The sequence below is a fragment of the Somniosus microcephalus genome, chromosome 22, assembly GCF_052327205.1.
Source record: "Somniosus microcephalus isolate GS21.2 chromosome 22, FLI_Smic_1.0, whole genome shotgun sequence".
NCBI classification, from domain to species: Eukaryota; Metazoa; Chordata; class Chondrichthyes; order Squaliformes; family Somniosidae; genus Somniosus; species Somniosus microcephalus.
In genome coordinates, this window is record NC_141008.1 from 43,166,342 (window position 1) to 43,178,978 (window position 12,637).

General features: G+C 42.0%; 1 protein-coding gene across 2 annotated transcripts in view; it reads right to left on the minus strand.

The window, feature by feature from the left end:
• Positions 1-12,637, minus strand: part of usp32 (ubiquitin specific peptidase 32) — a 174,869-nt gene that overhangs the window by 114,504 nt on the left and 47,728 nt on the right. For both annotated transcript variants that reach the window (XM_085964532.1, XM_085964531.1), the window contains exon 3: positions 1,845-1,950. In XM_085964532.1, coding sequence (XP_085820658.1) covers positions 1,845-1,950 — 106 coding nt within the window. The remainder of the gene's footprint in view (positions 1-1,844; positions 1,951-12,637) is intronic.

Below are 12,637 nucleotides of genomic sequence, written 5' to 3' on the forward strand. Positions count from 1 at the left end.
GCCTCTCCGCATGTCAACATGTAGAGGCCCAGGAGCACGAGTCTCCGTGGATTCCACAGCAGAAGGTAGATTTTTTGCCAGTCAGAGGCATCCGCCCACAGGAAGCCTCCAACCATAAATTCAGGCCCATAATTCCTTGAAGGTGCAAGGAACGGTATATTTGGATATTAAAAAATAGGCCACTAGAATTTTGGGTTTAGACAGGAAGTTAATTATGAGGAGAAACATGCATTCCTGGGACTATTTCCACTGGAGTAAAAAAGGCTAGTAAAGAGATTTAGTAAAGGTTTTTTAAAAAATAATGAGTTTTGATGTGAGTGAATAGGGAAAACCTACATCCTCTGCTTGGGGAGTCAGTGGCAAGGGATGATCAATTTGAAATGATCATTAAGGGAGTAAGGGAATGGTTAGGAGATATTTCTTTACACAGAAGGTTGTTGGAGCATGAAATGCCATCATCACAGGAATTAGCTACGGCAAAGATCACTGCATCTTAATGGAAAATTGGATAAATATTTGCAGCACAAAAAGATACAAGGTTATGGGGATTGCACAGGGCAGGGGAATTAGTATTGGATTGCTCTAGCAAGAGCCAGCAGACATGATGGGCCAAACGGCTTCCTTCCGTGCTGTAAGCTTCTATGGTTAATGAATTCTAATGTTCTCAGTAGATTAACCCTGCCAAAAATCAAGATAAGATGGTGTACTTCACTGCGCAATTTACTAAATCTTTTTTGGGAATTAACTTATTTAAAATTTTGTTTTACAATGAAACAATTAACTGCACATATTGGTGAATATCTTTTTGCCCTATCTACACAAATTACTGATATTTCATGCACATGTACCAAGTTTCATTGAATGGGGGGGGGGGGGGGGGGGGGGAATGGATAAAATTAAACCCTGCGCTTTTCCAAGACAGAAAGGCTGAGATACAATGTTTCACAAGATGGAGAAATGAAGCCCGAGATAACATTAGTCCATTGCCAACACATATGGATTACCAATCTATTGTACTGAAATGAGGATAAAAGAAACAATCAATAGGTTGAAAGAACTGATGAAAAACACCTTTGGAAAAAATTCAAATCCCAAGTAGGCAACACTTTCAAAGCAAAAGCACCTTTCATCAGACCACAATGGAATGCCTTTCATGTGACAGGTAAAAAATAGCAACAACATAGATTCAGCAAATTGGGAAAGAGTCCTTAATCAAGTAGCATTTACATACATGATAAAATTATTGGTAAATATCAGAGGTCAAACTGCTTCTACTTAGTGCTGTAAACCTTTAAGGTACAGACTTTCCCAAATATTGACATTGACTCTTGCTCCTTTAAACCGGCCCTCTTAAAAGCGATGCCGTTTTATGACTTTGGGTGCCTTTGTGCCAAATCGGATTGTCCATTTGAATTATATCATCTGACCTCGAATGAGATAGGTAGTAGAGCCAAACTCCAAGGCCCCAGTGATAACTGTAGTAATGTACAATGCAATCCTCTTCCAAGATCATCACCCAGCTTATTACGAGGAGTACAACTGGCAAATTTGGAGCTGGCTGTGCAAGTATGAAAGATGTGCAATATTGATAGATGGATATTTATCGCTATAAAAGATCTACTGTCTATTCAGGTTAATCCAAAGCCACGCTGACATTCAAATCTTTTAAGCACTAAATTCCTACTTGGTTGTTTTACGCTGCTGCAAAAATACAAACTGTTACAATATTACATCGAGGAACAATTCCAATAGAGTACAATCTTTATCACAGTAGTTTTTAATCTGCTGACTGATTATTTTCATTAAATATACGACAATAATGATGATGATTATGGAGTACTTACACTTTGCTTTTTCTTCATCCCTTCCCCTTGTAAGGAGGACCAGCCCCACTATCAGATTATTAAAATGAAGACCTTTTGACGTTCCACCAAACGAATGATAAATAACCTACAGAAATAAAAACAAAATTCAAAGATTTGATAAATTATACTATAATTATTTCTTGAGCGTACAGATTTTCCTCCAAATAGTACATGTAGAGAATATTATGTAAACATTTTATAAAAAAATCTAACCCATCATCTGCTACATAATTTAGTTTACTGAAATATTAATTCTTGGTGTGCCTTTAAAAGTACCACAGCCATGATAATGATATGTTTCAGTGTTTATAGATTGAAGCTATTATCCATCCAATCTGTGCTGTTAGGATGATTTTTTTTTTTTTTTTTTACAACCAGTGCATGGTGGTTATGTGCCTGGCCAGCAATACAACAGATGGTACTTTACTAGAATGCTGTTAAAGCACAATTATAGTGGACATCAACACAAACTGCATAATTCTCCTGATGGCAGATTTTCAGCTGACAGATACCAGCAAGCATGCACAACTGTCAGACGCTCGATGCTTTAATGCAGTCGCACAGTTCAATATTCTATGGGAGAAGGGCCCTTCTCATGATACATGCCTCAGAGTTAGACTGCTGCTCCATAAACCACTCATTAAACTTATTTGTGAGGAGTTCAACTAGAATTCAAATGATTACAGACCATGGTATTAGCAGAGTCCTGTGGGAAAAGGTTGCTCAATTATTCCTGATAGGTGGGGGAGGGGAGCAACCAAAAAACATCGGGATAGATAATCATTTCCTGTTTACAGAGATAGCCCATCAGAATGTCAGATTAATAGTGGAATCTTCCAATGAAATTCAATATTTGATGAGAAGTAACATGACCAATTAGTGCATGGCAAATCTAAACTTGCCAATGAGTCCCTAGCCAAAGATCACCCAGTTTTATTTATCTTCAACAGGAAGTGCCGAGTGAATGATCCTTCTCAGTCCCCTCCGGAGGTCTCCACCATCACAGATGCCAAGAATCTTGCCAAGATGCCAAAGATGATCAAGAAATGGCCAAGTGCATTGATCACAGCAAAGGATACAGGCCCCGTCAATATTTGTGCTGCAATGCTGAATTCCTGTGCTCCGGAGTTAGTCATGGAATGTGGAAAATAGTCCAGATATGTTCTGTCCATAAGCGGCATGACAAATCCAACCTGGCCAATTACTGGCCTATCAGCCTACTCTCAATCATCAACAAAATGCTGGAAAGAGTCATCAACAGTACTATTAAGCGACACTTACTCACTAATAACCTGCTCACCGAGGGTTCCACCAAGACCACTTGGCTCCAGACCTTAATACAGCCTTGGTCCAAACATGGACATAAGAGCTGAATCCCAGACTGCCCTCGACATCAAGTCAGCATTCGATCGAGTATGACAGCAAGGAACTGAAGTCAATGGTGAGGAGGGAGAGAACTCTCCAGTGGGTGGAGTCATACCAAGCACAAAGGAAGTTGGTTATGGCTTTTGGAGGCCAATCAGCTCAGCCTAGGACAGCGCTGCAGGAATTCCTCAGGGCAGTGTCAAACGCTCAACTGTCTTCAGTTTTTTCACCAATAACCTTCCTTCCATCATAAGGTCAGAAATGGGTCTGTTTGCTGCTGACTGCACAATGCTCAGCTCTATTAGCAATTCCTCAGATAATGAAGCAGTCCATGCCCACATGCAACAAGACCTGGTCACTATCTCCAGGCTTGGGTTGGCAAGTGGCAAGTAACATTCATGCCAGGCAATGACCATCTCCAACAAGAGACACCCATACCATCTCCCAACGACATTCAATGGCAATACCATCACCAAATCCCCCATCAACACCTTGGGGGTCACCATTGACCAGAAACTCAACTGAGCCAGCCACATAAATGCCACGGCTACTACAGAAAGTCAGAGGCTGGGTATTCTGCGGCGATTGGGTGCAGTTATACCAAGCACAAAGGAAGTTGGTTATGGCTTTTGGAGGCCAATCAGCTCATCCTAGGACAGCGCTGCAGGAATTCCTCAGGGCAGTGTCTCCACCACCTACAAGGCACAAGTCAGGAGTGTGATGGAATACTCTCTGCTTGCCTGGATGGGTGCTACTGCAGTAACACTCAAAAAGCTGGACACGTTCCAGGACAAAGTAGTCCGCTTGATTTGACACCATATCCACCAGGTTAAACATCCACCCCTTTCACCACCAGCATACCGTGGCTACAGTGTGTACTATCTGCAGGATAAACTGCAGCAAGTCACCACAGCTTCTTTGGCACCACCTCCCAAAACTGTGACCTCCACCACCTAGAAGGCCAGGGCAGCAGATGCATGGGAACACTATCACCTCCAAGTTCCCCTCCTGACTGGGACAAAAATTGTTCTTCCTTCCAAATCTGTTGCTGGGTCAAATTCCTGGAACTCCCCATCTAACAATATTGTGGGAGTACCTTCACCACAGTGACTGCAGCGGTTCAAAGAGAAAGGGCCCACCACAACCTTCGAGGGCAACTAGGGATGGGCAATAAATGCCAGCTTTATTAGTGATGCCCATAGCCTAAGAATTAATTTTTTTAAATCTTAAATTTGCTGTAAAGCAGTGTTTACTAAAAAGATGCGAGTGACATCTATTGGCAAAATTTCAAAACGCCAGCAAGAAAGTATTGTACTGACAAAGCTTTTCAATTTAAACTCTGGGTCCTTTTAAAGATTGAATACTGCAGGAACGTACAAACATTGCATGATGTACCTCTAAGTGTATAATAATCATGGACCCAAAAGCGCAATAACCACCATAAACAGAAAGGAGTGTAAGAATGTAGGAAAATACAGCAAGTAGCACTGGTGTCCTATTATTTCACAATGACTAATAAGGAAGGAGTGTTAGTTCCACAAGTAAAGCTATATCTTAGTTATATTTCACTTGGTGTAACTTCCAAAATGTCTTTGTAAACTTGATATATTGGAGGACTACAATACAAAGGAGTGCCTTGATGTTATGAGAATGCAAAATGTACCAACTGGACTCTATTGGTAGGTTCCCCACTGCAATCATAAATACCTGCAGCATAAAAAGCATGCCCCCACCCCCCAAAAAAAATACAATAATGTACATCATGTTCAAAGCTAGTCATTTGTAATATAATTCTTAATGAAAGGAAATCAGTTTTTCTACGCCCTCCTCATTACAACATGTCCCTTTCACAGTGCCAAAATAAGCACCAGGATTCCCAGTCCCACATGTCTATTGTCTATATGCATAAACATTGGAAGATTATACCATATTCTAGCAACTTCATAGACCATTTTCTACATGCAACCCCTGCACGAGAAACCATCCCAAGCAGCATGACAGTAACAACATGCCCCCAAGATATACCACCACTGCTGCTGAAATCAGTTGTCGGGCAAGGGTGGGAGTTCACTGAACATTCCAATTTTCTCTCCCTTAGAGAAGTGTCATAGTTCCAAATGGCCCTCAGACCAGGAACCAGACAAAATGCCCCGTCACTTGTTGTCACAACACATCAGTGCATTAACATGGTGCACCACTGAATAACAAACAGTCTTATTCTGGGACTTCAGTTGTAAACCCTCCTGCTACAGCACAATCTTTTCTGTTGTCATACTAAAAAGCTCAGAGTATTTAACTATTTCTTCGCTATATCAAAGTTAGCCCAGCATTTGCTTGATCGTCCACAATATTTCTAACATTAAACTAAATGAGGTCTTCCCTAACATTTATGAAAAGATAGATTTCAGACAAACTCAGAATTTGACTGTTAAGTTATTAACAGAGCAATGTCTCACGATTGTAATGTAAACTGCTTACTTGCAATTATACGTTAGGATGACTTTTCACACTTTTACTTTATGAACAGTTTAAAACTCCAGCATACATAATATGAAGAACTATTTGTTGCAACTTCCCCAATATAAATAATTCACTCAAGACTCTGAACACTTGAAATAAATACAATTGATATTTTTATAGGTATCCTGAAGCTGATGAAACTTAAATCCAACATTGATAGCTACTTTCCTTTGCAAGCTTAGTTTAAAAAACATTTCTGGTATTAATCAGTTTGCCCGTGCTTTCCCTCCTCAGCCCTTCACATCCCCCACCCACACTGCGCACCCATGTCTTCCTCTTTTTCCACCCACCAAGCACCAATGTCTCTGCCTTTCTGCTGCCCTGCCATGCCTTCTCTCCCAACTCTCACTGCTCCCATGTGCCTACGTCTTCCTCATAGCCTGTTGCCACCCCACCCCGATAGCCCATGAGCTCCCCCAGTCACTGTCACCACCTGCCCAGAGCTTTGCATCTTTTCTGATTCTCTTCTTCTGCTTCTTGCCAACTCGCTTTTCCTAGCTCTCTTGTGCCAGCTATCAACACTACCACCCCAATCATCCATCTGTTTCCCCCCCAGTCAACGATCACTACTACCATTTCTCATCACTCCCAAGCACATTATTCCCTCCCCCGCAACTCCCCCAATTTTGCTGTTCTTATTCCCCATTCCTCACCAACCACCCATATATTTCCCCCGCATTAGCTATCCTTTCCACAGCCAGGACTCCCTACCCATACTCCAATAACCCGACACCCCGTACCCTGTTCGAGCATCATTGCACACTCATATGAAGTGTTGCCAAATCCCACAATCATCCTCCCAGTTATGCCAAATTATCACATTCAGCCCAAATCATCACATGGCTCCTGCTAATCAACCCTCTATTAACATGCCCCATCAGCTACTCCTACAGTACTTCCAGACTGCCACACCCTACTCCTAGACCTTGAAACCACCACCATCACAATGTCCTACACCCCAAAGCCCGTCTTCCAACACGCCAACCCAACACTCCTCCCAAATCGCAGCACCACTTTCTTACTACTACCATATCCTGATATCCCCCTTCCGACTACTCCCAGACATCAGGATCAGGACCACCCCTCCCATACAAACGAAGACTACCTTTCCATTTCGTATATACCCTGGGACTCCCCTGCACTTGGACAACTCAAGCTTTCCCCTCATCACATGCATGCCCCCACTGTCTCCAATATTCCCTCACCCTAGGACATCAGTACTACCACATCCCACAAGGCCATTCCCGGCACTCCCACATTGCAAAACCAACTCCACTACAAAACCCCACAACTCCCACATCTCGGCACCAACCTCTCACCACCAGCATGGTCACCCTCTCTCCCACTACGACCCAAGCAATACTCCCAAAGTTCAAGACTCCCCCTCCATAATACATAAAAATATACTTTAAAACTACTCCACACCTTTTCACTAATCTCATTATTAGCTTAACTTTGATCTTCTCACATGCAGCTCATTCCACAATTTCTTTGAAATTCAGAAAACTTTCTGCAACCCGTAACCTTTTTGTCCCTCTGTCCCCTAACTCAACCCAACTCCCACTTTATCACTCACTCAACTCCCAACAATCTTTCTGCGCCTACATACTTTCCTGCTATCTCCTCCTCTAATAGTGGTGCTCCTCACCACAAACTTCCCCAACCACCCATCACATATTACACTTCAAGTTCACATAACAAATTCCAACATGATTGCATCCCCATTAAACACAAATCCACTTAAACGCTACGAAGCAGATTTTGCAATACTACACAACTGAGGTACAATTGAAATATTAGTGCACCCGAGTCACAGTTAACCGGATTGAAAATAGTTAATGGGTGGGAAAGGAAAAAAAAAACAGGCAATCTGCAGAGTCAGCACGCTAATTTGCATGCGATATTTCAATTAGCATTCTCATCACGCAAAGCTTGCCACCAGGTATGCTACATTGTAAAATTGGGTAATGTCCCAACCTCCTCCGTCATGACACACTCCCAATGTAAAAACCTGCCCCAGCACACAATCTAACATTCACACAAATTTTTTAAAAAATGTACAAAATACCCCATACAAATTGAATACACTTTATTATACACAAAGTAGTATAATGCCACTTTTAAATCACCTTCACAATTTGTGTCCACAGAGCCTCATGGCTCGCTGTGAACTGTATTAGACAAGCAAGCACAGCTTCAAGTGACTCACCCTTCTCATTTTCACTTCCTACAAAGAAAGTACTTTGCTCCCTGCCTTGGCTCAGTCGGTAGCACTCTCACCTCTGAGTCAGAAGGTTGTGGATTCAAGATCCCCTCCAGAGACTTGAGGGAGTGCTGCACTGTCGGAGGTGCCGCCTTTCGGCTGAGGCGTTTTCTCGGGTGGATGTAAATGATCCCGTGGCACTATTTCGAAGAGCAGGTGAGATATCCCAGTGTCCTGGCCAATATTTATCCCTCATTCAACATTACTAAAAAAACAGATTCTCTGGTCATTATCACATTGCTGTGCGCAACTTAGCCACCGTGTTTCCTACATTACAACAGTGACTCCACGTCACTGTAAAGGGATATGGGGATAGGGCAGGAAATTGGAGTTGAGGTCAAAGATCAGCCATGATCTTATTGAATGGCGGAGCAGGCTCGAGGGGCCGTATGGCCGACTCCTGCTCCTAATTCTTATGTTGTGTTCTAAAGCGCTTTGGGACATCCCAAGGTCGTGAAAGATGCTATATAAATGCAAGTCTTTCTTTTTCTTTCTCCCTAGTTAATGCCTAACTATATCAAACCAGCCAAAATTCTAGGATTACCTACTGTAGGCACATTCTTTCAATCCCTAAGTGGAAAATCATCTCAGGACATCTGAAGAAGAGCAGGTGAGATATCCTAGTGTCCTGGCCAATAGGATTTCACAGTGCAGGCACCTGATGCCCCCTCTCCACTGAACTGTGCATAGTTCCTTTGACTAGAAGTGGAAATAGTGCATCGCATAACCAACAAAACATTGAATGCAAAAACACCAGGTCAGAGAATGAGTAGATTGGGCGAGAGCTTCAAGAGTGGACAACATTCAAAGAGCAAGAAAGATCTCACTTACTGTCGATCACCCTTGGCATTGCACGCAAGGTGGTGAAGTGTTAGAGATTGAACTGGACAGGTAGCTTACAGTTCAGCCCCAAATTGGAAGTCATACATTTAGTTCTTACTTTTATATTTTTTTATAATTAAATCGCAAAACTAAAGGCAATTTGCATAGCAGAAATGTAGAGTTGGTTGGAGCATTGGCGTTTCTCTACAGTACAGAGCTGAGGAGCTGGAAGTTGCAAAACGGAAGTGCTACAGTGCAGTGACTGGTGGGAGGTTGTAATTATAGGGTGACAAATTTAAACAGGCAATTTCCACTGGGCATAGGAAATTATAATGGACAGAGTTGGCAATAGTGACACAAAAATTTGACAACAGAAAGTAAGGTTTTGCAGACAGAGAGTGGGCACAGATGCAAGATTTTTAATATATTATGGACAGACAGAGCAAATCTCCTTCTTCACTTGCCAACTTCCAATAGCACTACACCAGAACTTCTGGTGGAATTTTGATTACCTAAACTTGTGAGACAACTTGTAGCAGTGCCACGAGGAAAATGCCCAGCTTAAGAACTGCTACATATGCACCTCTAGAGTTTGTATTATATAAAGAATGGCCTCCAATATACATTTTAATAATAAATATGCAATCACATCCAAAGGAAGAAAATATCCTACTTATTTCCTCTCTGCCAACCACAAACTCATTAAAATGAATAAACTAGTCACCCCATAAAAAGACTTCTGCATGAAGATCTAAATCATCTGTATTTGCCCTCAGCAAAAAAAAAAGAAAAATATCAATTTGAAACTAATGGCACTTAGAAACAAAGAACATTCAAAATCATTTCAAAGTTCCAAGATGTATTCATGGTCAAGCAAATCTGGCCCTTTGCACAGGCCAATGGATGGCCAGTCATCAAAAGTCAACACTGAAGATAGAAGTGGAGAGGGAAATTGTTGTTCCCCATATTTTTATTTTTTACACATTTTTTTGGCTTTCCATACAGCAAAGAAACAAATGGACCATTTGCTGATCTAACGGAGTCACCAAATGCAGCATTTTCTAGTCTGAATCACAAACACTATGGCCCAGAAATTCGGGTCTCCACGGGTGAGTACGCACGGGGTACTCACGGGTAGGCCCAACGAAAGTGCCGGTTTCGTGCATGCACTGCGCAGGTGTGGGAAACCGGCACTTCCGTTCCCCTGAAAGAAGGGGTTCAGAGGTGGAACGCGTGCGCCGGAGGCAGCGCGTGCGCATTGAACTTACGTTTTTTCCCCAGCTTTTTCCGGGAGGATAAGTCTCCAGCAGTTACACATATAAAAAGCAGGCGCAAGGCCTGCTTTTAACAAGGTAAGTGGTGAATTAATTAAAATTAAAACATTTTTTCCACAGGTTTATTATTTTTAAATACTTTAAAGGGAAGTTTATTTTTAGCCCCGTTAGAAAATGTAATTAATTTCAAAAATTTAAATTGTTTAAAATAGTTATTTTATGTCATTTATAGTTATTTTAAAAGTGATTTATTTGAAGTTTTATTGATGCTTTGGGGCTTATAGTATTTATAGGTTTGACAGCTCTTCCTGTCAAACTTATGAATGAAACATTCCCTGCTACCATTGGCTCTCCATGGCCCACGTGATCCCAGGGGATGCATCGAACTAACTGCGCCCCTGGGATACGCAAGCACTGCGCGCCGGCAGTTGGAGGAGGCCCAGGATCGGAATCCCACGCGGGCCCACAGCTCAACGGCTGGCACGCTAGGTAAGTGCAGATTGGAGGCTTGCACCCGCGGGAAGCCTCCGACCCTGAATGAAAAAGTTCCTTCAATCCTTCTAAATCTGAGTTTCTGTCACAATATGAACTTCTGACCTCAAGTTATGGAAATCTGCTGCTGGTAATTTTTTATTCAGTACAGAGCATGCCTGTTAAATTCCTGCACTTCAATCACTTGAGGTATATGCCTGAGCACACTTAAAGGTGTTCAAATTTATTTTCCCCAAGATAACAAGGACCATTTTGATCAGTTTCTAGAAAAGAAGATTCAAAGGAAAAAGTAGTGCTTAAAATCCGCAATAGATACATCAAGAAAAGAACTGCTCCCAGCTTCTGTTAACAGAATACCAAAGGCAGCAAAAGATATACAGTATTGACTACAAGTACATTGCTGGAATGTCTGACTAAATAACAAAAGAACTTGAACACAATCTGGACAAAAGTGTTTGACAAATAAGGCTTAGGCTAAACATTAAATGTGATTACACAAATTTCACCAAAATGCACTATCACAAAAATGTAATCCCATTATTGACATCCGATAGCACACTCCCTCCCAACAACAAAGACAGTACCTCTTTCAAGTGCATTGACAAGGTCAGCAAGGCCCGACTGGAAATGCGTCAAAACGGTCCTGTTTTTATGCAACTGAACCCTTGAATTTAGATTTGTTTACACTTGTTAAATTTTGCTCCAAGGGTTCCATTATCAGTGAAAATACCAACACTTTTATTTGGACATCCATTAATTCGACTGTGTGCAAGAACTCCTTGCTCACAGTACGTCGTTTTAGTCTAAAGCAAGAGACTATTGTATCAAACATTTTGTAGTTTCAAACTGGTATTCCATTTAGTAACGACATCGTTATGAACAGATTATACATTCAGCAACCCACAATGAAAAAGTTACTACATTTAAGTGACTATTAGGACAGTTCTTGGGGAGGACGAGATGAGAGGAAGCCTATGTGCCCATAAGAAAGTGACTTTTAAAAAAAAAAATTAGAGGGGAAAAATAGTAAATTCGTCAAAGTATTTGTTTTAAGTAATTATTCTTGCAATGATCTTGCAGAGAACCTCACCAATACTTCATTTTTTGGGGGGAGGGGGGTGAAAGAGACTCGGGTCATCAAGACCACTTTGGCTCAGTTCTGCTAAGTGAACGGATTTCTCGGAGGTACTTTCGCTCTCTCATCAGCCTCATGCTGGCGTATCCTCTCCTTCACTTCTACCTCAACAGAACTGTTTCTCCTTCTCGATGGCCTTGAACTTCTCGGTCCCTCTCTTCCTGCAATCTTCATTGCCTAGTATCCAACACCCTTTGATCTGGACGACATTTTTAGATCTTACTATTTCTGTTCTGTTCACTTTCAAATTTTAAATGTTTTGATTTGATTTCATCACCAATGTTACTCAGCATCCCAGGTAGCTGCCACCAATTAGTAAAATTGCAGGTCCGAGATATCTACTCCGTTTCAGTGGTGTTCATCACCTCACGCGACCTTACTGCTACTTACGGAAGTTGACTAACCCTGTTCTTTATCTACTAGTATTGTGGCAGGAAACAGTAGCGTAACAATAAAACTCCCTTGCATTCCGAACCCGATCTCCATGCCTTATGCACTTGTACTCCTTCAATCTCTACGAACCCGCACTGAGTTAACACTAGAAGAGGCAACAGTCAATTTGTATACTACAGGTAGACTATCCTTTATCCGAACTTCCGAAAACCGAAACCTTCTAAAAACCGAAAGTTTTTTCGTTCAGCGTAAGTCGTGCGCACGACATGACCAGAGTGGCGCACGACTTACGCTGAGCAGGGCAGAGGGTCACTGAGTTTCCTCCTGGGTAGGAGATTGCAGGCCGAGCCGGGCAGTGTGAAGGAGGTATACCAGGAGAGTGAACCCAATACAGTGGCCCGTCCGATAGCTGCAGCGGCCTGTCCGATATTCTTTTCTTCCCCCCCCCCGACCCCCACCCTTTCGGATAAGGGATAGTGTATCCTTTATCTGCACTTCCGAAAACCGA